Here is a 24,574-nt window from a genome sequence, read left to right as displayed (position 1 = left end):
TATTGTGTGCAAACACCGTTTTTTCGCATTTTTCTCGGCCCTCGTTCGAAAAAAGTCGCAGTGCTTTGGTGCAGTAGCCGTGATATCTTGATGTACTCCATTCTCTTGATTTTTTACAAAACATTTCTCCGCCTGGTATGAGCACAGCCATGCTTGTGATTACATTTAGAAAAACCATATACCAACTGATCGGACATGCCAAAGAAGAAAACAATATTTTTGAAGATGCATAGCTCTCTGATAATATCCTTAGTCTTCTCAGAGACTATTGAAAAATATATTCTGAAAAGATAAACATTTATAGGCACTTTCCAATTGAAAACTCGCTGTTCAATAGATCTCAAATGGCAGAGAACAATTTTTAGGTTTTTCGGTGGGAGACGAAGAAGAGGAAAAGAAGAGTCACCATTCATCACAAGAGAATAAAAGCAGAATGAGACAACAATAATCCAGGACCTATTCAAAGAGCACCTTGAATATCGATTGCCAGTTGACCCCTGAATCATTCTCTTGGGTTTTTAGCCCCCTTCTTTTCTCACCTCCATTGTCTACATCATAAAGACCAAAAGGATATTCTACGTCAATAGGAATTGTCAGAATTATCAGTTTTGATATCAAAAATTGCCAGCTTTAGTACAGTAGAATAACTATGCGATTCATGCTGCTTATTATTTATTCAAAATTTAAATTTTAACCAACTGTGAGTTTATTTTATAGAACATTTTTCGAAATAAAATTCAAAAAAATAAAAATTGTTATTTTTCAAAATCTTAATCTTAATTTAGCACCATTACCGACAGGCAATGATAGAACACCAAACCGGACTGACCAAGTGTCGTACCAGTTTCGAGCAATCAAGTATTGAGAGACTGATATTCTTGCTGATACTATACTCTTAAGATATGAAACGATATCTACCCCTCTAGCCCCCTACTCGTGCGCCCTCAGTTACCTACCTACCCCGTTACCTACCCTACCCTACCTACCTACTCAGTCTCCTACCTACCCCGACCGTATCATATCTTTAGAATATAGTATCAACAAGAATACCAATCACCCAACCCCAATCACTCGAAACCGTTAGGCACCAGGTTAGCCAGTCTGGATTAATCGAGAGTAAACCACTTGACTCCAGACAACTACATCTTATACTTACTTACGTCTGGGGGACAATCTTGGGATTCTCAAGATGACTTCCATTACGAAGTCTCTTGCAATAACCAATTACCACAATTTTGGAGCAGAATTAAACTCACCCACCAGTACAGGATCAAAGATGAATAATGAATGAGAGGCCCTCCTCTCATTGTTGTGGGCGGGGTCAAGGGGTCAAAGTTTTTTGAATTTCGAAATTTTGAAATTTTGGAATTGTTAAATTTTTGGAAATCTAATTTTTGAAAGAACCACATTTTCCGTTTACAATTTGAGTTCAATTCCGCAACCCCGTCAAATTTAAGAAGAGAAAGAAAAAAAACACAACGTGTTTGCACCTGTAAGGTAGTTTTTTTTTGTTGCCTTCGGCGTTTTGATTCACATGAAAGTTTCTACGGAAAAACTTTCATTGCATAACGATCTTCATATCTTGTTTCTGGAAACGAAAATTTCCAACATGAAAGAAACCCGACGCTATTTATTCTCGCAACACAAAAATTTCACATTTAAATAACCGCGGTTTTTCTCGAACAGCATATTTGACGCGCATTGCTCGTCAAGTTTGATGCGTGCACACTATTTTGCTGTTGTTTTTTTCTTTTTTCTCTAAATTTTCTTTACGCTTTCGTAGTTTCTATAGAAACGATTCTCCACTCCCGGTTTTCTTCCGATTCTCAAAATTAATTAAAATTTAGTTATTAAAAATCCTTTTTCTTGAAATAATCGTTCAATTTCGAGTTTTCAAGAGTGGAGACGTTGAATTTGTGAGCCGCTTATTTTTTCTGTGTTTTTGTTTTGTGGTTTTTAATCAGTGTCATAATCATACTTTCCATTGTTTCTTTATTATTCAAAGTTGTAGATTCAGTATTTTAGATCGGTGATGTTTATGAATCTTCTCACTCAGGTCTCCAACGCGATTTTTCCGCAGGTCAGTGCTTATCCGAAACATTCGTCATTCGCAACTTGGGCCTATTTGATCTATGGCGTTGTGTTGTTGCCTTTACCTTAATTATCATCATTTTCATCAGAAACCCACAAAAACTAGAGACATAGCTACAAAATTCTGCGACCGAGAGGCGGGTACACACACAATGTTGTCTATTTCATCTCGCTCCACCTTCTCTCTCTCTCTCTCGTGTTTACCATTTCTTTTTTAATTTTGCATCTATCGACTGTGATCTGCCTGTTTTTTTCTAATTCTAAACTTTTTGCCGTGATATTCCTTAGAGTGTTCCCTAGAAAATTCGTTGAATTTACAGGTCGAAGCCGCTCAAAAAATGTCGAACCGTGCTGTCGCTGTTCTTCGTGGAGAAACTGTTACCGGTACTATCTGGATCACACAGGTTAGCCGAGTTTTCCGCTTAAATCATTTGTATTCTTTTTCAGAAGTCCGAAAATGACCAGGCAGTTATTGAAGGAGAAATCAAGGGACTTACTCCCGGTCTTCATGGATTCCACGTTCACCAATATGGTGATTCCACCAACGGATGCATTTCTGCCGGTCCACACTTCAATCCATTTGGAAAGACTCATGGTGGACCAAAAGTATGGAAATTTTTTATATCGCTTGAATTATAATATTTTTTCAGTCCGAGATCCGTCACGTAGGCGATCTAGGAAATGTGGAAGCTGGAGCCGATGGAGTGGCAAAAATCAAGCTCACCGACACGCTCGTCACGCTTTACGGTCCAAACACTGTCGTTGGCCGATCTATGGTTGTTCATGCCGGACAAGACGACCTCGGTATGAACAATTCGAATTAAAAATCAATTTAGTAAACTTTCCAGGCGAGGGAGTCGGAGACAAGGCAGAAGAGTCCAAGAAGACTGGAAACGCCGGAGCTCGTGCTGCCTGCGGTGTCATTGCTCTCGCTGCTCCCCAGTGACTACCTGAATCGCGTCTCTGAATCTCCACACAATTCCTACTAAAGACAATTTTTCATTTCTTGCTTTGTCGTTATATTCTTAAGAATCCCGTTGTTCCTACTCCTACTACTGTATATTTTCACATAAAATTTCTTCAAAATTTCAAATAAAGGTTGTAGTTTCCAATTTCTATGTTTTACAAATCTCAATGTCTCTGCTCATTATATCAATACTTCACTTTTCAGTTTTGTTACCAAACTGCCATAAATGTTGTGCCAGCCGTTAAACTATCAACAAGTTCTGACGGAGAAGGGCGATTTTTCGAGCAGTTGAATAAGAATCACCTGATAATGAGGCTATTTCAAAAAACGTTTAAATATTATCGCTTTTCCCTTATTTAAGGCAGACAAAAATCTTTGAAAATATAATAATTTCTATTTTTTAATGCATTTAGTAAATTTTATTTCGAGGTCGTTCGTTTCAATTGGCATTTTCACAATGCTTCTCTTCTTTTTTTATCAGTTCAATTGATAGCGACCCGTAAAAGAAAATCACACCATTTTTATAATAGTGGACTGCAAAAAATTCGTTTCTTTCTGAATAGAGCCAGTTTTTGTGAAAATTCCTTTTTTTCAGTTTATATAAAACCTCAATTTTCAGAATGAGTGGGATTCTGGAGGTTTATGACGCAAAGCGTACGGACAATCTCATCATCACCCTCGAGGGAATTTCTGGATCCGAAACGATCAAAGCTATCAAGAAGCGAATTGCCCAGAAAAGTTTGTGAATCGAAATTTATGATTTATTAGCTAAATAATTTCAGAGCTGAAACTCACCGAAGAACGTCAGGCTCTCCGTGTCGAACCAAAGGGTAAACCATTGGCTGATGACCAAAAACTCTCCGATCTTGGACTTTCATCTCAAAAAGCAGTTTTATATGTAAGAGATCTCGGACCACAAATCGCCTGGAAGACTGTCTTCATGGCTGAGTATGCTGGACCTTTGTTCGTTTATCCGCTTTTCTATCTTCGACCAACTTTCATTTATGGACAAGGTGAGCCGGATTAATATTATTTCACACAATATCTTACATTACAGCCGCTGTCAATGCTACCATGCATCCAGCAGTACAAATCGCCTTCTTTGCATGGAGCTTCCACTACGCCAAGAGATTGTTCGAAACTCAATTCATCCATAGATTCGGAAACTCGACTATGCCACAGTTCAATTTAGTCAAGGCATGTTTCAAAAATAAAAATAAAAACAATTGAGTAAAAAGTAATAAGGGACACTAATAGTAAGTTGCAAAAGTTGCGTTGATGAAAAAATTATTTTACGCTCTACGGCAATTTTCAATCTGAAATATAGCAACAAAAAAAAACTAGTAAAAACGTTGAATATGCCTAAAATTCAAAGTTAGAATATTTCGTACAACTTTAGGTAGTTTTAGTAGAGAATTTTGAAACGGACAAGATTAAAAATAAAATTCACTAATCGATAAACAAATTTCTATTTCCTGAATTTTCAGAACTGCTCCTATTACTGGGGATTCGCTGCCTTCGTCGCCTACTTTGTCAATCACCCACTTTTCACACCACCAGCTTTCGGAGATCTTCAGGTTTATTTCGGACTTGCCGGTTTCGTGATTTCGGAGTTTGGAAATCTCTCGATCCACATTCTTCTCCGCAACCTCCGTCCAGCTGGAACCCGCGAACGTCGTATTCCAAAGCCTGATGGAAATCCACTTTCTCTCCTCTTCAACTACGTTTCGTGCCCGAACTACACATATGAGGTCGCATCATGGATCTTCTTCTCCATTATGGTCCAATCTCTTCCAGGTAAATAAAAAACTTGTAAATATAATTGATTTTATTCATAATCTTAAAATTTAGCAATCATCTTCACCACCGCTGGATTCGCTCAAATGGCAATCTGGGCCCAAGGAAAGCACCGCAACTACCTCAAGGAGTTCCCAGATTACCCAAAAAATCGCAAGGCCATCGTTCCATTTGTTCTCTAAATTATCGCATTTGCGCCGAATATTTATTGTATTTTTCATGTACTCTTGCAGTTCTATTATTACCAATCCGCTTATTTCAATCAGTAATTTATTAAATAGACAATTTCTCCAGATAAATGTTTGCTTGAAAAATGTTGCAAGTCTTGGTTGGTGAAAAAAAAGCGTTAATAAAAGAGAAAAAATGTTTAAATAAAAATAACGTGATATTGTTTTTTACATCGAAAATTTAAAATGTTCCCGACTTCAATGTAGAAAGAAGATTATTTCGAAATATTTCAAGTTATCCAAAGATGTCAATTTGGTGTGCAGTTTGCAATGATTTAAAACCATGTGAAGAAGCAACTCAAGTGAGATTATTGCATTATTCTCAGCCATACGGATTCAAATTTTCCAGTTGATTCCCTGTTTGCACACATTCTGCACAAAATGCCTCAAAAAATCAACCAAAAAGATGCGTGTCTGTCCAGTTGCACATTGTTACTCGAGTCTTACAGCTCCTGAACCAATGACAAGCACTTGCGAAGTTAGTAATTACAAAGATTCGAACTTTTATGACTTTTCCGCCAAAGATACGGTCTCGAAACGGCAATTTCGTTAATTTCAAGTTGGTGCGCGTCTTTGAAGGGTACTGTAGTCTTGTGAACTCTCGTTGCCACGGAATTTGAATCGAAATATTTTTCAATTGTTTCCGATAAAAAATGGATTCAAATTGTGAGAAAAACTATGAAAAATTGATCAAAATTCCCAAGAAACGAAAGTTTAAAATTACTCTTTAAAGGCGCACACCCTTTTGAATTGCATTTAACAAAATTAATCGTGTCGAGACCGGCTACCGTAATTTTTAGCACAAAAATCGAAAATTTTGCGGGTTAATAATATGAAAAACTATGGAAAATTGAGTTTTGCAGGGAGAAAACTGCCAGCGAAAGATCATGGGAAATGCTGAAATTCTGAGAACAGCATGCCATCACGACATATGTCAGCACTGTTATGATTTGGCAAGCAGAAAGTTAGAAATTTGAATGTTAAAAGCTTCATAATTCAATTTCCACTTTCAGAGAGAAATCTTGTTGCCCTGCTCTTGGTTGTGCTGAATTGATGATCGATGAAGAAGACATGATATGTGAAGGACCATGCAAGAAGGCACTCGTATTTGATAAGACAATCGTCATTCCATGTTGCGGGGTAATTTTAATTCTTAATTATAAGGAATAAAATCAAAACATTTCCAGGCAAGAATGTGTGATGTGTGTGGTCCGAAATGGACGAATGGACGGGATTTTTGTGAACTCGGCAAGTGTGTCAACAAAGAGTCAGCGAAAAGGAGAAAGTCGGCAGATGCGGTATAGTTTTTCGGCTCATTTAATTACACACGTCAATTAGTTCAGACCCGACAACCATGTATGGGATCACTACACTGTGAGGGTGAAGTTCTTCGAAACTTCCCTTCTGAATTGGAGTGTGACCATGATGTATGTATTAAATGCATCGGATCAATGCTTGACGAATGTGAGAAAAATGGAAAGTCACCGGCTTGTCCTGTTAAAACATGTGCAATTCCGTATCGATGTGAAAGCGTTTTGGCGTTGGATGCTCAGTTTCCAGAGAAGAAGGCGTTTTTCTCCAAGTTCACTCTTCAGGCAAAATTTTCGATGCAAACTTTGAAGGATGACATTGTAACGGTAGGTGTACTGGAGCTGGACGAGAAATTTTGCGCCAAACATACGGTGCACGGTCTTGGCACGATGAATTTTGTAGAATGGCTTTTCCGTTAATGGAAAAAGCCGTGCGTTTTTGAAGAGTACTGTAGTCTTAAACTTTCGAATTATTTTTCTTACCGGTCTTTAAAGACGTCTTTGTCATAGTTTTTTGATAACGGTATTAATGTTATTTTAAAAAACAAATATGATATTAATTAAAACACATAAATTTTAACGAATAGTGAGAGAAAACTATGGAATCAATAAATCAATTAAAAACTCCGCAAAAACAGAAGTTTGAAATTACAGTATCCACAGAAACTTGTCGTGTCAAGACCGGGTACTATACTTTAGCGCAAAAATCTCGCATCGTGGTTATAGGGGAATTAATTTAGACAAAGTTACAATTTTTCAGAACATAATCCATGGAGATCTAAACACAATGAATGGTCAAAAGTTTTCACTCAAGGCAAGTAAATATATTTCTCGTATTTACTAGGGTGGTCGTCTCGTTCTCTGCCACAACCCCGCCTACTTGCACGAGAAAGATGGGCAGCTGCGAAACCCGCGAGATGTCCGAACACAAATAAGCATAGGCCCCCCTTCACTATAGCTCATAAACTTACCTGGCTGGGGGTATCTCGTGATCATGAAGACGGGATCCCCATGGTGAGGCCTACCCATTGCACTTTTGGGCGGGCTGACCTGTGTGGCAGTCTCGAGTTGAGATTCGCCAACAGCTTAATTTTTGCGTATCGGGGCTGCGTGCGCGCGGCCCTGAAAAATATTAAAGTTTAGTGAATCTGAAAATAGGGAAGGAAATTTTAGATTGGCCAGTGTGATGACGACGATGGAGGAATGCCAATGGAGTTCGTTAGGGAAGGAACGCTCGGAGACCTGGTCAGGGAAACTCGTCGTGTTCTGAAAATTCTACCCACCGACAAAGTACGTTGACCCACTGATTCCAAGCGTCCAGTTATATTTTTTAGATCTACGGATACTATCGCATTGATGACAATAAGAAGTCGAAACTCGATGTGACAAAAGATACAATCCGATCTTCTTGTTCTTCTTTGAACATCAACGAGGTTCATTTTAAAACACCCTTGACTTCATTCTTCATTTTAATATTTACAGAACACTACTGTACTTGTCGATACCACGGGAATCGTGTCGAGACCAAAGAAACAATAGAATGAGCTCAATTAATTGATACTCAATTACGATTTGTCATTCTAATAAACAATATTTCTTCAAATAAATTCCTTTCCGATCTAAATACACATCTTATCGTTTCTTTCCTCCAGAATTCTGCAGAATTTATAATATACAACAAATCTTGCTAACGACAGTATACAACAAATCTGGCTAACGACACTCCGTAATAACGCATGCGCGTGTTGTTTAGCCCGTAAATATACAACAGTTATTTTTTAAACAAAAAAACAATTCCAGCAGAGTTGCAAGCTTTCTCTTTTTTTTCCTAACATTTTAAACATATTTTTTTCGTTCAAATAACAATTTCAGATAAAAATGCACGAAATGCAAGGGATACTTTTGTGTTCTGGAGGTGGCACACGCATGCCTGTCCTTACACGCCATGTTCAAAAATGCCTACTGCCTGTTGTCGGAGTGCCAATGTTCCTTTATCCACTTTCCTCGCTTCTAAGAACAGGAATTACTGGTAACATTGATTTTTTATCGTTAAATATGATTGAGTAATTAAACTTTTAAGATATCAAGATATTTGTTCGTGAAGTTCTTCAACTAACTCTCGAAAAAGAAGTAAAAAAGTCGAAGCTATTAGAAAAGTATCCAGCACATATTGAATATATTTGTGTCAATCAAGAGGATTTTGGAACCGCGGATCTATTGAAGAATCATCATTCTAAAATTACGGTAAGTCAATCAGCTGAAAAAGAAGTTACCTTAATAATTCTAATTTTTACAGAAAGATGCATTGATTGTTTCCTGTGATTTTATCAGCGATGCCAGTCTCATTCCACTTGTTGATTTCTTCCGAGCTACAAATTCCACGCTTGTCGCTCTTATTGCAGATACGTGTGTCAATGCTCCGGCTCCGGGATCAAAATCGAAAAAACCTAAAGGTATTATTTATTTCAACCTTCCTCTAATTTATCAAAATATTAATTTACAGCCACCGATGTAATGGCAATAGTAGAATCGACAGGTCAACTTGCATTCCTTTGCGGAGATGATGATTTTGATGCTCCATTGGTTATGGAGAAAAGTTTGAAAATATTCCCATCGATCAAATTAACTTCAAAGTACAATGATTGTCATGTTTATGCTATACGTCATAAAGTTCTTCTTAATCTGTCAAAATCAAAGTAAGTGTTTCTTTGAATGTGTTTTACTCTAAATGTATAATTTCTAGACACATTTCATCATTCAAAGCCGATTTTGTGCCTCTTCTGATTGATAAACAATTTGAACCGGATTCTGATATCAAATGCTTTGCATATCGTCTTCCTCATGAAAATGGATTTGTAACTGCACATGCGAATACTCTTGGCTCTTATTTCGAAGTGAATAAAGCTGTAAGTGCTAATAATGCATTATCATATAGCCTTTAAATTGTTTTTTTAGATTCAAAAATCTTTTACTCGATTGATGGAATATCGCGGAAATGGGAAGAATTTCAACTACAAAACTGATAAAATTGCTGCCCACGAGAGTCGGATCGAAGAAAGCGCAGAGGTAATACTTGTTCAAAAATAGTTAGGGAACATTTCCATTCAGATTGACAAGGATTCAGTTATCAAACGGTCTTTCATCTCGGATAATTGTCGGATTGGTGAAAAAACAAAGCTAAAAGAGAGTATCATTGCCAAAGGCGTTGTCATTGGAAATGGGTTAGTTTTGGGATTTTCGTAGCGCGAGAAGTTTCGGATGAGCTTTCGGAAAAGATATTTTCTTAATAAATAGACAAACATATGAAAACTTTCGATTTAAGAATTCTTCTGTTATCACAATTACTGATTTCTTGAATTAAAACTTGAATTTATACTTTTCCATTCCAGTGCCTCCATAAGCAACTCTATTATTTGTGATGGAGTAGAAATCGGAGAGAATGCTGACGTCACCAATTGCATTGTTGCTAAGGATCAGAAGGTACCTGCTAAAGGTTAGTTGTTTTCATTAGTGTTGTTTTTTTTTTAATTTCTCGTGTTTCTTTATAAATCAACGATTTTCAGGCAAAGTTCAAAACGAGGTAGTAGAAGATGGAGAAGACGAAGAATGGACCGATGATTAACAATCTTGGAATTTTAGGAATAATTGGAGCCTTTTTGTGTTTTCTCTTTTTTTTACGCGGTTGTTTTATTTTTGTTTTCTGATAAATTTATTGAAGATTAAGTTTTTTTGAAATTTTCGTTTTCCTCTATCTTTCACTCCAATGATAGGTTCTCTAACCCTACAAATTATTTTGAGTAATATTTTTATTTACGATATTATTTTACTAACAGATAATAATGGAACAATGAAATTGAAATACAATAAACTTCTCGTTTCGGTGGTGATTGTCACCTTTGTAACATTCGGGTTGCTCTTAGCGGAATGTTTTGGAAAATCAATTGATTATCAAGAAAAATCAATATTTCCATCGTTTGTCAGCCAGGGATTCTTCGAAACTCGTACGAACAATGAAGAATACATTATCGAGGTATAACCTTTTCAATTTGGAATTCAGATACTGAAAGTTTTTAAAATTTTAAAATGGCTATTTGAATTAGATGACAAGGTCTAAATATTTTTAACTTTAAGCTAAGTATGACATGATTTTGTGAACAAACAAATGTTTTTAAATTTTCAAACTATATAAATATAAATTTTCTAGAAAATCGCTCAAACCCAGGAGAATGGAGTAGATATGCGATCAACGTTACATTTCACTCAACATGGATACTTACTGAACAACATTTCAAATTTGAAAATTAAATTTCGCCAAAAGTGAGTTTATTTCATTCGTACTCTTCCATAAAACGTCCAACATATTTTAGAACATACACACTCAATGATGTCTGCTTTAAACCACATATTACAATATTCCAACAATCCTCTTCATCCGATCAAAACGAATATCCACATTATATCCAGGTTTTCTTGACTTTTAGAAAATTAAAATTTCATTAAAATAGTAATTTCAGAGGCTTCTTCTTGAAATGCAACGTCTGTCACCATGTCTTATCGTGACACCTCTAAACTGTTTCTATGATATCTACCGTATTCATGGTGAAATCAGTAATTGGAATAAGAATACCGACTTTTTGAATCGAAGACTTAGAAATTCTTATATTGAAGCTATTGGAGAAAATGATGAGAGGCCGTATGTGAAATCAAATTGTAATAAATCAAAATAAAAATATGTTAAAAAAAAAACAAATAAATATGTATTTAGATGGACCTAGCCTGATCAAAAGTTGGGCCGATCACATGTTTGATTTACCATCGAAGTCATTCACCAACTCAACTAAAGATGCATTATTTCAGAAGATTAAGCTTTGGCTTTTGGTAGGAATACATTTAATTATAATCTTCTTTTTTCAACAACCAACAAAATCTTCAGAGCATAGAACCACGCCAAAAAACATGTGCAGCTTCAATTCATTCCTGTGACACACCTCTGGACTCTGAACACTACTTCAATATATGTACAGATATGCAGTCTGTTGATAATTTCGCTGAAAAGAAGACAAAGGTATTAATATATGCATAACCACGCAATTACTGAAAAAAAAAAGAAAAATTGCAGTTCAAATTAGAAGATGTCGATGAAGAATTCGCAATGAATCTCGATTGTGTGGATGATCAAGAACAGTTCATTGAATGGATGCAGGAGTTGGAGATCAGAAAAATGTATTCTCATGTAACTGAAAAGCCAGATTATCCAAATGTTGTAAATCAAACATGCGATAAGATTTTTCATGATTTGAATAGCACTGGAATTGAATTTTTCGACGGATCGAGAAGCTTCAGTAGTACAAAATCTCAATTTGATACAATGCAAACGGAAATTGTCCTGTTAACTCCTGAAATGCTCTTATCAGCTATGCAACATTCAGACTTTGTGAATGGTTTTGAATCAATTTGGACTATTGAAAAAGCTGAAGAACTTATTCATGAATTCCGATTAGCCTTGAAAGAAGAAACTGAGAAGTTCAAAGAGAATAGAATGAGCAAAATGATAAGAGTTACATCACGAGTTTTGGATAATACTGTAACTACGAAACTTCAATCATTTTCGGAGAAACAAACAATACATTTTGTGGTTAATGTACATTCATTAATTGTGATCTTATTCACAATCTTCGTATGGTCTGGTGCTCCTCTCAGATCAGCTTTCATGTTTTTTGTTCGAGATGCTCTCACGTGTTTACTTTTCTGTTTTGTCTGCAGTACCGATGGAGTTATCGTTTTGGATACGGAATTAATAGTAAGCTTATAAATGAAATAATAGTTAAATGTATAAAGATATATTTCAGAAGTATATAATTGTCCTTACATTGGCTAATCTCTACTTCACAACTCGTTCTTCATTCTGTACTGAACGACTATCCCGATGTATTCAACGAGAAAAACGGTTTCCCATAAACTCAAATTTTGCTTCTCTTATTACAGGTATGCCTTAAAATTTTTTTGTATTTTTTTAAATTTAAAATTTGATATCTAATTTCAGTTGACACAATGACTGATTCTCGTCAAATACAATACTTCCTTAGTACTGTAACAAAGTATCAAGCAGCCCAAGACTCATATTCAAATGAATTATTTGAAAGGTTCCCGAAGAATTGGGGTTGCACATCAATTCTGATATTTCCAATCGTTTTCGTCTATTGGTATTTCATTGATTCTAATTTTGACAAGATTTGTGTTTCTGTTCTACCATCATTTTGTTTGGCTGCTGGTGAAGAGCTTTTTGCTAAGAATATGTTTTGGAAAGGTATTTAAAAATTAAGGTTCGAGATTTTAAAACTGAAAATGCTATTTTTAGAGCGTGAAGCAATGCAAGCAAAGCAACGACTGGAAAATGAAGAACAGGCTGAAAGTATTACTGGAAGCTCCCTTGAAAAACTGTTTGCTGGTAATAAACCGGTTTCTAACACAGAGTGAGTGATCAGAATTGCCATGAAATTACCGAAAAAATCTAAATTTTTAATATTTTCAGCAAAGCTAATATTGTCAAAAAATCAAGCATCATCAGAAATCAAAAACCTTGTCTCCAAGATCTTTCACCCGGTACCTACGATGTTTCGAATTTCATGGTAAACCATTGTACAAGAAACATATTCATTCTCGTAGTTAAATTAATTACAGAAGTATCCACATCAAGCATCCAGAATATTCCGGGAAAAGATCATTGGATTATATCTTAGGATTCTGAAATTGAGAACAGTAGGTTTTCTTAATTGCGAAATCTTTTGAATGTATTTTTTCCAGCTCGGTGTGATTTTATGCATTCCTGCGATTCTTCTAATTGTGATATCAATTGGATTGCTGTTTATTCCAGTTAAAAGAGAAACACTTCATACAGAGTATGGTCTAATTTTTAGTATAAAAATATAATTGTGCTCTTATAGTTCGAAGCAAGACGACATATTCATTGAGTTCGAGATTTTCAATTTTTCTACTAATTGGAAGATAGTCAACCAAAATCTGAAGCAGTTCAGTGAGGACATTGGTGAGAGTTAAATATTTGAATATTCTATAAATTGTTCTACTTTTTCAGAAAGTATTGGAACACTTTATACAATTTCGAATTGGCAGAAGAGTTTCGAACGATTTGAACAAGAAACTAATAAGGTAATTCTTTCCAAAAGAAGATTTGACAACGAAAAAAGTGCGAAAAGTAGGATTAAGTGCGTGTAGACTGTTTGGAACATTTTTCGTCTTTTCGTCTCCCATGATTGTCTTTCGAAGAAAAAAAACGGGAGAGGTTACTGTATTCTTTCTACTTTTTTTCAGAATGCTTCTGCAGAATGGAATATATTGTTCAAATGGATAAATGATGAACCGATCAATTCAGCAGTGACTTTATTTTCGGAAAAATCATCTGGAAATCAAACAATTGCAAATCCATTTAAGTTTCGTCTACGCTATGGGTTTGATGCGAAAAATGAGACAACTGTGATAGAAATTGTTCAGGTGAGATTTTACTCAAAATTTGTGATTTTGGCATTAAAAATACTGTATCTGGTCTCACTGCGAAGTTTTTTTAATGCAAAGGGGCGTGCGCCATCAAAGAGTACTGTAATTTCCGAATAAACTAAATTAATTTCCAAAATAATTAAATTTCAAAGAAAAATGTTTTACGAAGCAATGAAAATTCAACAGGTTCGAAAAGTTGGAAATTACAGTACTCTCTAAAGGCACAGACCTTTTGGCATTCAACAAAAATTGTCCTGTTGAGACCAGGTACAGTAGTTTTTTAACGAACATTCGCAATTGGTAAATAACTAATGTATCAATTCCCATGAAAGTGTTTTCAGAAAATCGATGAATTGCTCTCCAAATGCTCGAAAAACCTTTCACCAAAAGCAGTCGGTGTCCTCTACGAGCATTATCATCGAATCGCAGTTGTCTGGTGAGTCTCAGTCGGCCACAATCGAATTGTGTCCTTTTTAATTTAATTTTCAAAGCCTGGAGGCAGGCATTTTCTGTGTAACAAGAATTACTCCTTTTTTCGAAACGTTCTGCTTTTACACAAATTGGCCACCAGTGTCTTACTGTAGGTCCATCTTCTTATCGAATTCAAACTAATTATTTGGCATCCAAATAATTCATGTTATCAAGAGTTTTCTTCTCGTTTTGGCATTTTAGGAGCAGCATTTTTGTTTCCGAAAATTTACCGCCACCCAGTTAGCATGTACTGATTAATTTCCAACAGCAGAAAGTTTAAGTTTTGAGATTTTTAAGTGCTTTTTCTATTTCTGAAACTTTTCTTAGATATCCTCTCCTAAAGTGCATTCATTTTCTCTATTTTTTCTCATTAATCGCGTATTTTAATCATTTCTCTGAGAAAAAGTTCAAATGCACTTTATCGGAAGTTGCTCATCAAAATCCGACACCTCTTCCCAGCACTTGCTCTTTTTGCTTATGTGTGTGCGTGTGAGTCGAAAGCTGCTAAGAAGACGTGAGCCTATGTGCTCCGGGCGGTCCTCCTAGTCGCGCCGGCGCCACCACCGAGTTCGCGAAAGTAAGAAGACGACGAAAACCAAAAGAAAAAGGACAAAAAATAGGATGAAAATGAAATAGAAAGGACGGAAGAGATAACAGAAACAAATGATTGATTGACAGGGACAAATAGACAGACTTCTGTTCGAAAATCTTTGGGTTGAGGGAGGTCAGAAAAACAAATATCTGGAGCTCAATGAATCAGCGCGGCGTTCTTCAAGATTTGGATCTGAATCTGAATATCCAGAACCTACCCACCCGCGTCATAATCTTTCTGATCTTAAACCTGGGTTCCTGCTCACTCAAAATGTATAACCTAGATCGTGCATTTTGCAAATTTTCTTTGAAACAATTTTGACAATAGATTTTTATTTATATTCTAATGGAATTCTGATCTCAAAATATTTGTAGAGTTTTTGTTTTTCTAAATATTATTTCTAGCATTACATAACCCAGCGCCACATATACGGTATCCGGTCTCGACACGATAATATTTTGTTAAATACAAAAAGTGTGTGCATTTAAAGATTACTGCAGTTTCAAACTTTCAAAATCGAATAAAAAACTGACATTTTATTCGATATCCATAATTTTTTCTCACAATTTCTTGAAATTCATCTTCTGTTCATCTCCAATGTCTATCGTGACAAAAATCCAGAAAAGTTCAGTTCTATGATTAATCCTTTTTCTCAAGTGATTAACATGCCAATGTGCGAAAGTTCTCTAAATCCCCAGAACTTTGAAGTTCCATTTTTTTCTGAAAACTTTGAGACTTGTTCCACAGAATCTAAACTCAATCGGAAGTGTTTCTTAGCAATTCATCTTTTGAATGTGTGGTACCACCATGTGAGGCATTCTTCAAAGTGTGCTCCGCCCTCTTTTTCTCCCTCAATGTCCTTTTTACACACTGGGCGACGGCGACGGCGGCGGGCCCTAGGATAGACGCGAAGAAAATAATTTCATCTTCGTCATCACCGTTGCTTCTACTTCTTTTCCTTTCCCATGGGCTTTCAGATGTGTTGGAACAAAGTTGTTGTCCTCCTGTGTTTTATGTTCATGATTTTCTCTTCTAAATATTAAGTAAACCCCCTAAAATAGATGAAAGAGGAGGAAGATGGCAATTGTTTCCCCTTTCATTTACATCACTGTCACTTTTCCGACCCCTCTGCCGATAATGATCAAGAAATGGGGGAAATTACTGGAAAAAAACGGTTTGATGGAAAGTGTAAAGAATCTTGGAGGTTTCTATCGTTTCTCGTGATAACGAAAAAGTGTTACAGTAGTGTGGGCGGGATTAATGGTTCAATAAACAACTTGAAACCCTTAGTAACCAAATATCTAATGACAAAACTATTGATATTTTAATTTGAGGACTGTAGGCCTACAGTAATCTTTTTGGTTTTCAAATAGTTTACACAAAGCACCTCCAGCTTTTTCACTGATAATATAAAAATTTCATGATCAAAAGACAATTTGACCTCCACATTTTTTATAAACATCAGAACCTCCATTCCTGTTTAATTTTGACCTACTGATCTAGCTCTCAATATGTTTTGTTCAGGAATCTCTTCGCTTTCAATCAACTCACTACAGCAGGGATCTTCATTATTCTGTTGTCTATAATCACTTTCATCTTTGCCATCACACCAACTATCAAGGCGACTTTTCTGGTTAGTTAATAATACAACTTTAAAAGATTTAATTCAAAATTTTAGTTTTCCTTATTGGTCGTTGGGACGCAAATCGAAGTGGCTGCATTGGTCCACTTATTCTCACTCGATCACCACCAAATCTACACTAATTTGGCACTTTTTGCTGGTAAACATAAATATGAAAATTTTAAATTTTAAACTCGTTTTTCAGGTTTCCTCGCCGCCTGGGATCCGTTTTGTGCTTTATTGCGATATCGAAGACGAATTTTGTACAAAAGTGAAACTAGACGAACCCCTGAGTTGGCATCAAAGAGACGAGTTCTTTTGCCAATTGTTGCTACAGCTGATATTGCTCAATTTTTTGTGTTACTTATTACAGGTATGATTTAGATTCAGTTTTGTGTAAACTAAAAATGTAAATTAAATAATAACACTAAGAAATATAGGGCAATCTAGAGCAATGGTGAGTGGCAATTATTATCTGCAATTCTACCAAATGGCATATTATTGCACCATGTTTGAAAATTAGTGTTAAACTATAGAAAATCACTTAATTTATCTGAAAATAACATTTATTTCAGTTGAAACATTTGAAAAGTGCATAAACATTACCTGAAAGTTGCAAATTGCCTATCATCGATCTTTTTTCAGCAATCGGCAACTTTCGAGCCATTTTTGCATTTTCTAAGACGTTTCAACTGAAACACATTTTATTTTTAGATTGAATTTTTTTTCTATATTTTCGCAGTAATTTTTTAATTAAAAAAAAATGTTAGAAAAACATGGTGCAATGGGACATTTTGTAGATTTTCCGAAGATCAGGTTGATCTATTAGTAAGGATTGAGTTTTCCTCCCCTCCCTCTTAATTTTTCTTTTTAAAGAATTTCCGAAGCGTGAAGTAACTTGTCAAAATTGGTGGCCATTCAGCAGTTCTCGGTCATCAATTTGTTCATTTTTCTTCCACTCACATCCGTCATCCATTATTCTTGCCACCTTGTCCATTTTTCGCCAATATATATATTTATTCTCACTTTTCTCTTTCTCTCATTCATCTTCCGACGTTTCAAATAAGAAGTCCCGAGGTTACTGTAGATGTATGAGTTGCTTTTCAATCTTTTTTCAACGTGTGTGGCCTCAAGAGCATTGGAACACGGCCAACAATGAAAAAGGGACACAAAAAGAAAGTGGCTGCTAGCTTTGGATAGAGACCTCATTTATCACTTTATTCTCTTGAGGAATTCAATGAATATGTGAAACTTGAATAAATGTTCTGAATTCTTTGATTTTTGAACATTATAAAACACACATAGACTAAATAGAATTCACCGTTCTCATTGGATTCCAGAATTCTACCGTAACCATGAAAATGTCAAATGACTGATTAGTTAACTACTATAACTCTGCAAGTTTCATTGAACTCTCATTTCATTTTTCATATTACAAATTTCAAAAATATATATCTAGGATTTATAAAAGTTTAGACTATGTTCATTCGTTCCTAATAAAGTACATTTGAAGTCGGGCGTAAAGCACAAACAATTTTTAGCTGTCACAACCCACTCTCAACCCTACTGCCTTTCCTTTCTTCTTCTCTCTCGTCTATGCTCCGCCCTTTCCGTCGGTTTTCTTCGTCGTAGTTCTAGTGTCTCGACATGGTGGCATTCGTTCCTTGAAAAGAAAAAGAATGTTTCGTATTCATGAGACGAGAGAAACTGAAGTAACAAAAAAAGGGGTATGAACTCGAAAAAAGAAGGAAAAGGAGACCGAAAATGAATTGATGGTGATTAGGAGCTGTGGGGGTTGTGTCTTGGAAGAGGAAAAAACCAGTTGAAAATGAAGCTCCAGGAGAGATGAATATAACGCAGAAGTGAAATTTTGCGTTTTTTGCTCCAAAAATACAGTACTTGGACTTGGCACGATAAATATTTCCTACATGCGAACAGATGTGCGGCTTTGAATATTACTGTAATTTGAAACTCGTTGCTGGTTTAAGGGAAAATTCGCAGCAGGGAAGGTTTGAAGTTACAGTACTCCTCGAAATTACAGTACGCGCACACATGTTCGCATTTAACTCAAAATTGACCGTGTCGAGACCGGGTACCGTATTTTTAGTGCAAATATTGCTAATGTTTGTATCTTTGTAATAGAAAAATTGTAAGAAATTACAATAACTTGAAATTTCAATCTTTGCAAAATAGTAATTTTTAAATATGTATATTTTCAGCGTTCTCCATACTTGCGATCATCTGCTCCATCGTTCCCGAGCTCAATATATTCTTCGTACCTACAGTAATCCTCATTGTCATTCAAATTGTCGCTGTGTTCAATTCAATCATCGTTTCAATTGCAACAAAACAAATGTTTGAAAGTGAAGTAAGTATGGATTCCTTTTCAATATTAAGCCCATCAGATTTGGTCGTCTAAGTCGGGATTATATTCAGTTTCTCTGGCAGCAGCAGTAGTTCTTCTTTTATAATCTCATCTTCATTCTAATATTCTCACATTCTTTTCAGGTTCGACACTATCTTCATAGAGACTTGCGGGGCAGCACTACCGCTGTCCGGGTCTACAATTTGGTGCAGAAACAAAGACTTGCTTCATCGTTAGACGAGCCTCAGGTCGAGCTGGACGAATTCTCAATCAAACGATCATCTCCTCCCTGCCGATATTATGCTCCACCACCAAAATATTCATGTAAGAAAAGAAGTCGATCATCTGATGAAGACGAGGATTCTGACCCAAATCAGCCAGGACCATCCAATCGTAGAAGCCCCAAAACCGGCAATAAACGTGTCAGAGGAAATGGTGATAACACTGAACTTTATATTCCAAATCGTTATGAGCTCATTGTTTCTGGAAAGTCAGTAGGCGGTAACACTAGTGCTGCATGGAATGGGGTAAGCTATCATTTCCATCAAAACTGTTATTTTTGAAACAAATTTTCAGCCTGGAAGCACTTTGGAACAAAATATGAATGCTCTTGAGGAATGCTTCGAATTGGGAGTTGATGAGTATGATTTTGACGAGCATGATGGGGATGAAGGTTGCGAACTGGTTCAAGATATGCTAGATCGAGAAAGAAATTTGATGAATAAAAGATCTACGGCACAGAGAAGGGAATCTCGAAACATTGAAAAGATGAAGAAGTCGCAAGAAAATTTGGACAAAGAAAAGAGTGAAGAGAAGATCAGTGAATCGAAGAAGAATCAGGATGACAGCATAGAGAGTCCGAATCTCCCAGGAACACCTGCCAACCTTCCAGTTGATGAACCACTTCCACCAGTTGGTCGATTGTATATTGTGGAGCATGTCCTTCCAGAAGAATATCGGCGAGATCCATTAACCGAGCCACCATCAATGGAAGATTGCATTCGAGCTCACTCTGACCCCAACCTTCCACCTCATCCGCGTGCTGATCAATACCCAGCCTCATTCACCCGTCCAATGGTTGAATATTGCGAAGATATTTACTGGACACACCGAACTGGACAGCTACCTCCAGGACTTCAAGTACCCCGTCGACCGTACGATTATTATCACATTACCGAGCGTACACCACCACCGGAAGATCTCAACTGGGTCCCACCAGCCGAATCCCCACCGATCCCGATTCCTCAGCAAGCATTCGATTTGCTAGAAGAAAGAAGACGAAATCATCGTGAGCAACAAGATGAAGCACGGGAAGGCGACCTATCAGACCCAGAGGTTTAAAATGTCTGTTTCCTTTTTCAGAATTTGGTTCCAAAATTTCATTTCTTACTCATTTTCGTTTCTATTATTTGTACAATTTCCATTTCATTATTTAATTTCTTATCTACTCATATCTACTCATATTTAATTTCTTATCTACTCATATCTAATCGTCCACTCGACCTCAACTTGTAATCTTTACGAATTTTGTTTTCTTGTTAATAAACGTAATAAGTTTAAAACATTTATTATAAATCAGCAATACTTAAATGCTCTGGGCGTCAAAACAATGACAAATTTGAATTATTTTCAAAAATTAGGAAGTGAGAAAGAGCACGGACCTGCCGGTGGATTCCAACATATTGAAACGATGAGAAAGATGAAGGAATTGTGGAATAATGTAACAAAATTATATTCTACCGGACAATGAAAAAGTGAGAGAACCTGCACTAATATTTAAATATTTGGAAGGGGGAAGGCTATTGAAAAATGCAATGAAATGAGTGCTTAAAATTGAGATGCGCTGGGTGGAAGTGCGATACAGTTTATGAAAAAGTATTAAGATTAAGGCAAAAACATGGAAGGAGGGGCGAATTGGTAGGTGAAAAGGCACAAACAATTATAGGGGGATTATTATAATTTATATTACAAAAAGGATTTGAAAATAGGATACGATGGAATTTAAATACAACGAGGCGTTTGAATAGCTTATCAATATATTTTCTATATTTTCGAGAGATTTTATATACTTAAAAGTAAGATTTAATGCCGGTCATTTTGAGGACGAGAGGAATGTTAGTGATGGAAAATAGGAAGGTAATATATTTTTGCAACTAAATTCTTCCAATTTGTCAAGCGATAAGAAAATAAGTTGTGAAGAATTTGAATTCAATTTAGCAGTATGACGCATTTAATTAGCTGCAAGCTTTGTGGCGCCATATTCCCCGTCATCAGGTGCTTCCTCTTTGATAACTGTTTTTTCCTCGAGTTCTTCAACTTTTGGTGTTGGAAGTATGTCACCATTAGCTTGTTCTTCGTCTTCTTCTTCTTCATCTCCAATTTCAACATCTTCTTCATAAGCCAATTCACTATCATTCAGTTCATCAAGTTCTTCATCATCTTCATGTGAATCTCCATTCAAAAGTTCACCAGAATGACTAGGACCCGGAATTGATACTCCAAATCCACGTTCAATCATTTCTCGTTGTTCAGCAGAATGATTCGATGTTGCAATTGCACCTTCTTTATACATTTCCGCCATCTGAAACAATTAATTTATGCAAATACATATCGTTTTAATTTTGAATTTTGATATTTAACAGACTAGGTATGTAATTTTTAAATTCAATTTTCATAAATAACTGAAGCGCTGACAACTATTCCAACTCACCACCGTGTTGAGTAGTGGAACATGGTCATCCCCGTTCAACAGTGCATCTGATGTATCCCCAACAGGTGGCGGACTGATGTTTTTCACCTCAAATATCAAATATTTTCGATGGAACTCAAAAACCCTTTTTTGTTTAGCATTTGAAATTTTTTCATAAATATTTTAAGACAAAATTGAAGGAATCAGCGAAGATTTTATCTAAGGTAGGTAGGAAGTTTACCTGCTGGAAAGGCGTCGGTTCATCAATGTTTCCACCGAGTCGACTTCTACGACGTGCATTCATGAAGAAGTTGGCAACTGTGGAAAGATCAAGACGAAGATGCTCAGCAATTGTTTGTTGCATTTCCCGAGATGGACGTTGAGTTTCTTTGAAGATTGCTTGAAGTGTACGCTTCTGTATGTCGGTGAATACGAGACGAGGTCGTTTTGATACAGGTCCATCATGATCGGAAGTAGATCTTCTGAAACTTTGGAAAAACTTAGAAATTGAAATTTTTTAAACTATGTATAAATCAGTTTGTATGAATGCATAAGTCTATTGGAAATTGTGGAATTCTACTAGAAATTTTTTTAAAACGTACCTATGTGTGCGCACATTCTGTGCTGGAGTTGGTGGTGACATTCCAGATGCTCTATTCACATCTTCTGTCTTCATATCAAGAATCGCCAATCTCGTTGCTAATGGCTGTGCAACCCAATTGTACATTCGACGGAATGTCTCACGTCCTGATTTCAGCTTATTCCATGGTTTTGGATTGCGTAGTAAATCAGAAAGAGTTCCCTGACTACGACACAATATTCTTTCGGCAAAAATGGCTTGTGGAATCGAATGATTTTTCAGCTCAAATGCTATACGTTTGCAAAGATCTTTTGTGTCTATATATATATCATCGCCAATCTCTGCATTCAATGGATCATTTGAGTCTTGAGTCGAGTAGATGCGACGTGGCTGAGCAATATGAGCAGATGGTGGTGTTGGAATATTGGAAGAAGAGATTGTCGGCGTTGAGATGACTGATGATAGAGCTTGATTGAGCAAACCTAGAGGCTTTTTTTGTTTCCGAGAATCTAAAACATACGGGTAAGTACAATTAGTGAACGAAAGGTAAAATGAAACAATAAATTTAGGAAGGGGAAGGTAAGTTCAAAAACAGAACATAGGTTAACATAATGGACAAAAAGCAACTCACTTCTTTGATATGGAGCTTTTTCATATTCCATTCGATCACCATTTCTTGGCTTCTGGTAACCCTGGTGGTTTTTGGAAAAACCCATAGATCCTGGTGACACGCCATCCTCATTTTTTATTAGTTGCCGTTGAATCATTGGTGTTGGATCGGAACCGAATGTACTGCGAGGAGATGGAGATTGTCCAATTGTGTTGGTGTGATGATCCTCATTTAACAACGATGAGATGCTTCCGAGATCTGTTGACCTGTCATTTGTTGGTGTATCTGGACGAATTCCTCCCATTAGTAGATGACTTCCATCGAGATCTTCCTCTTCCTGAAATTAAATCAAAATAATAATTATTAAAATGAAGATTTTTGTTTTATTCAGAAAAACATAACATTTTAATTTTTGCTTTTTACAGTTTCCAATTTTTTTTAAATAAAAACAGCGTTTTGAAGTACCTTAATATATGGTGAAGTATTGAAATCATGGGATTCTCTTCGCCGTGAATCTACATGAAGTGGAGAGAGAAGTCCAGCAGTGCTTCCAGAGAATCTGTAATCTCTGAATAAAAGATTTTATGAACTAATTTCTAATAATTATATAACTTACTCAGGTTCATTTTTTATAGTCTCGTAAGATGATGAAAGAAGCGAAGCACTTGAAAAGCTACTACTCGGTTGTTCAGAACTCATACTCATTGGTGCAAGTGAGGCGAGTTGTGGAGCCGAGGATGTAGCTGGTTCTTCGGTTGCAGAAGTTGCAGAGGATGTACTGGCAGATGGAGTTATTGGATGTGGACTGATTGTGTCAAGAAAGTTTTCCGGAAGCTCTTCAGCAAAACCCCGACCGGTGTTATTTATAAAAGTACTTGAGGGATCAATTTGTAGATAATCAGTGTTTCGTCGACGCGATTTCTCAGTTCTGAAATATTATAATTTGATTAAATCAACTCATGGATTCTCTTACCCATTAGTGGATGTTGCGGCGGTCCGTGATGACTCCATTTTTGTTGAAATTTGATAATTTGAACTTCAGTAGTGGTTTCGATGACGCTCAGAAATATGTTGATTCTGAAAATATGTTTACTTGATAAGAGAAAAAATTTTCAGCACAAAAATGAGTTAAATTGAGTGGTATTGTATGAGTTTGGCAGTTAAAAAAATATATTCAGTATAACAGCTCAAACTTCCTGAATCGGGAATTTCGTTATTCGAAACACAACACCAAGGGGAAAAAACGTTGAAAAATACAATATTACAGAGCGAAATTGAAAATTTTGAGTTTAAATCAATTTTTTGGTCAACTTTCAAAAAATCGATAATTTTGAAAAAAAATGATATTGATTTGTATTGAAAGTGGGAGAACATACTAGTTGCGACTAGACACCGATCGATACTGATGGCCACAGGGAGAGGGAGAGTGTGGCCGCGCGTTGTTTGTCCGTCTCTAGTCGTTTGCTGGTTATGTCTGACACTCACAATACTCCATACTATCTAGATTTCTTTGGAGTCCCTGCACATGATGATGGGGTCTTACAACGAATTGCCTGACAGAATGTAGACAGACATTAAATGGAAATTGAGAAATGACGGTAGAGCATGTGCATTTACGAGAAGCATGTCAGAGAGCGAAGAAGGAAGAAGCATAATATAATATATTACTGAATATTTTAGCTTGATATTTTTTGAATAGAGCAAAATTGGCAGCAATTTAAAAAAAAAATTTTTCTCTATTT

The 24,574-nt window shown here is 36.2% G+C and overlaps 6 protein-coding genes and 5 non-coding genes across 30 annotated transcripts; 8 read left to right on the top strand and 3 right to left on the bottom strand.

Annotated features, from left to right (window-relative positions):
- Positions 1 to 2,025: 2,025 nt before the first annotated feature.
- On the top strand, positions 2,026 to 3,207 carry sod-1 (Superoxide dismutase [Cu-Zn]; the record flags this gene model as incomplete). 2 transcript variants are annotated; one of them, NM_001026785.4, is made up of 5 exons in its annotated part: positions 2,026 to 2,080; positions 2,412 to 2,495; positions 2,539 to 2,697; positions 2,742 to 2,895; positions 2,940 to 3,207. In NM_001026785.4, the coding sequence occupies 5 exons, from the start codon at positions 2,033 to 2,035 to the stop codon at positions 3,035 to 3,037; spliced, it is 543 nt and encodes a 180-aa protein (NP_001021956.1). The 2 variants fall into 2 exon arrangements, with proteins under 2 accessions (NP_001021956.1, NP_001021957.1); NM_001026786.5 differs by lacking the exon at positions 2,026 to 2,080 and having other exon boundaries at positions 2,430 to 2,495; positions 2,940 to 3,037.
- Positions 3,123 to 3,226, bottom strand: C15F1.13. The gene has a single exon (NR_051306.1). It is a non-coding gene; the product is annotated as an Unclassified non-coding RNA C15F1.13 (non-coding RNA).
- A 451-nt stretch (positions 3,227 to 3,677) lies between these two features.
- Positions 3,678 to 5,168, top strand: art-1 (putative very-long-chain enoyl-CoA reductase art-1). The gene is made up of 5 exons (NM_063029.7): positions 3,678 to 3,796; positions 3,841 to 4,071; positions 4,116 to 4,255; positions 4,546 to 4,855; positions 4,910 to 5,168. Exons 1-5 carry the CDS (start codon positions 3,679 to 3,681, stop codon positions 5,035 to 5,037), a joined length of 927 nt encoding a protein of 308 aa, NP_495430.1. The 5' UTR covers position 3,678; the 3' UTR covers positions 5,038 to 5,168.
- Positions 5,169 to 5,297: 129 nt separating this feature from the next.
- On the top strand, positions 5,298 to 8,013 carry C15F1.5 (RING-type domain-containing protein; the record flags this gene model as incomplete). 2 transcript variants are annotated; one of them, NM_001047276.2, is made up of 10 exons in its annotated part: positions 5,298 to 5,384; positions 5,432 to 5,560; positions 5,946 to 6,046; positions 6,096 to 6,222; positions 6,270 to 6,380; positions 6,426 to 6,719; positions 7,153 to 7,206; positions 7,566 to 7,682; positions 7,727 to 7,825; positions 7,875 to 8,013. In NM_001047276.2, 10 exons carry the CDS (start codon positions 5,328 to 5,330, stop codon positions 7,929 to 7,931), a joined length of 1,146 nt encoding a protein of 381 aa, NP_001040741.1. The 2 variants fall into 2 exon arrangements, with proteins under 2 accessions (NP_001040741.1, NP_001040742.1); NM_001047277.5 differs by lacking the exons at positions 5,298 to 5,384; positions 5,432 to 5,560 and having other exon boundaries at positions 5,970 to 6,046; positions 7,875 to 7,931.
- On the bottom strand, positions 7,351 to 7,521 carry C15F1.14. The gene has a single exon (NR_051304.1). It is a non-coding gene; the product is annotated as an Unclassified non-coding RNA C15F1.14 (non-coding RNA).
- Positions 7,355 to 7,519, top strand: sup-39. The gene has a single exon (NR_002616.1). It is a non-coding gene; the product is annotated as a small nuclear RNA sup-39 (small nuclear RNA).
- Positions 7,362 to 7,383, top strand: mir-1831. The gene has a single exon (NR_024297.3). It is a non-coding gene; the product is annotated as a small nuclear RNA mir-1831 (small nuclear RNA).
- Positions 7,575 to 7,595, top strand: 21ur-14704. Its single transcript, NR_051303.1, has one exon.
- Positions 8,014 to 8,264: 251 nt separating the features above from the next.
- eif-2Bgamma (Translation initiation factor eIF2B subunit gamma) lies at positions 8,265 to 10,113 on the top strand. The gene is made up of 9 exons (NM_063027.9): positions 8,265 to 8,421; positions 8,473 to 8,636; positions 8,689 to 8,845; positions 8,896 to 9,088; positions 9,136 to 9,298; positions 9,348 to 9,458; positions 9,501 to 9,613; positions 9,782 to 9,885; positions 9,956 to 10,113. Exons 1-9 carry the CDS (start codon positions 8,271 to 8,273, stop codon positions 10,012 to 10,014), a joined length of 1,215 nt encoding a protein of 404 aa, NP_495428.1. The 5' UTR covers positions 8,265 to 8,270; the 3' UTR covers positions 10,015 to 10,113.
- Positions 10,114 to 10,239: 126 nt separating this feature from the next.
- On the top strand, positions 10,240 to 20,529 carry tra-2 (Sex-determining transformer protein 2; the record flags this gene model as incomplete). 3 transcript variants are annotated; one of them, NM_063025.9, is made up of 23 exons in its annotated part: positions 10,240 to 10,422; positions 10,597 to 10,709; positions 10,760 to 10,856; positions 10,907 to 11,102; positions 11,158 to 11,270; positions 11,326 to 11,457; positions 11,512 to 12,192; positions 12,242 to 12,377; positions 12,436 to 12,699; positions 12,751 to 12,865; positions 12,925 to 13,021; positions 13,074 to 13,151; positions 13,197 to 13,291; positions 13,337 to 13,437; positions 13,486 to 13,559; positions 13,722 to 13,901; positions 14,246 to 14,340; positions 16,492 to 16,600; positions 16,646 to 16,748; positions 16,794 to 16,961; positions 18,808 to 18,956; positions 19,097 to 19,480; positions 19,530 to 20,529. In NM_063025.9, 23 exons carry the CDS (start codon positions 10,240 to 10,242, stop codon positions 20,292 to 20,294), a joined length of 4,428 nt encoding a protein of 1,475 aa, NP_495426.1. The 3 variants fall into 3 exon arrangements, with proteins under 3 accessions (NP_495426.1, NP_001021954.1, NP_001367508.1); NM_001026783.6 differs by lacking the exons at positions 18,808 to 18,956; positions 19,097 to 19,480; positions 19,530 to 20,529 and adding an exon at positions 17,465 to 17,863; NM_001381483.1 differs by lacking the exons at positions 10,240 to 10,422; positions 10,597 to 10,709; positions 10,760 to 10,856; ... (15 more) ...; positions 16,646 to 16,748; positions 16,794 to 16,961 and having other exon boundaries at positions 18,942 to 18,956; positions 19,530 to 20,294.
- On the bottom strand, positions 20,504 to 24,387 carry ceh-38 (the record flags this gene model as incomplete). Of its 16 annotated transcripts, none has more annotated exons than NM_001381475.2 (9): positions 20,505 to 21,534; positions 21,664 to 21,750; positions 21,884 to 22,124; positions 22,245 to 22,704; positions 22,854 to 23,169; positions 23,298 to 23,400; positions 23,449 to 23,760; positions 23,806 to 23,909; positions 24,209 to 24,294. In NM_001381475.2, the coding sequence occupies 8 exons, from the start codon at positions 23,841 to 23,843 to the stop codon at positions 21,184 to 21,186; spliced, it is 1,908 nt and encodes a 635-aa protein (NP_001368651.1). The 16 variants fall into 16 exon arrangements, with proteins under 16 accessions (NP_001368649.1, NP_001368652.1, NP_001368651.1 ...); NM_171852.2 differs by having other exon boundaries at positions 23,298 to 23,391; positions 24,209 to 24,273; NM_001381471.2 differs by having other exon boundaries at positions 22,245 to 22,731; positions 24,209 to 24,252.
- Between the last annotated feature and the right edge of the window lie 187 nt (positions 24,388 to 24,574).

The sequence above is a fragment of the Caenorhabditis elegans genome, chromosome II, assembly GCF_000002985.6.
Source record: "Caenorhabditis elegans chromosome II".
Lineage (NCBI taxonomy): Eukaryota > Metazoa > Nematoda > Chromadorea > Rhabditida > Rhabditidae > Caenorhabditis > Caenorhabditis elegans.
Note: the sequence above shows the minus strand (reverse complement) of the source record. Positions and strands in the feature narration are given on the sequence as shown.

What these genes read in the sequence shown, in the direction of transcription:
- art-1 (NM_063029.7), top strand. Translation starts at nt 3,679, where the DNA reads ATGAGTGGGATTCTGGAGGTTTATGACGCAAAGCGTACGGACAATCTC. An exon ending in AACTTTCATTTATGGACAAG is followed by an intron (nt 4,072 to 4,115) that starts GTGAGCCGGATT and finishes CTTACATTACAG; the next exon opens with CCGCTGTCAATGCTACCATG. An exon ending in TATGGTCCAATCTCTTCCAG is followed by an intron (nt 4,856 to 4,909) that starts GTAAATAAAAAA and finishes CTTAAAATTTAG; the next exon opens with CAATCATCTTCACCACCGCT.
- eif-2Bgamma (NM_063027.9), top strand. Translation starts at nt 8,271, where the DNA reads ATGCACGAAATGCAAGGGATACTTTTGTGTTCTGGAGGTGGCACACGC. An exon ending in GGCGTTGTCATTGGAAATGG is followed by an intron (nt 9,614 to 9,781) that starts GTTAGTTTTGGG and finishes TTTCCATTCCAG; the next exon opens with TGCCTCCATAAGCAACTCTA. An exon ending in TCAGAAGGTACCTGCTAAAG is followed by an intron (nt 9,886 to 9,955) that starts GTTAGTTGTTTT and finishes AACGATTTTCAG; the next exon opens with GCAAAGTTCAAAACGAGGTA.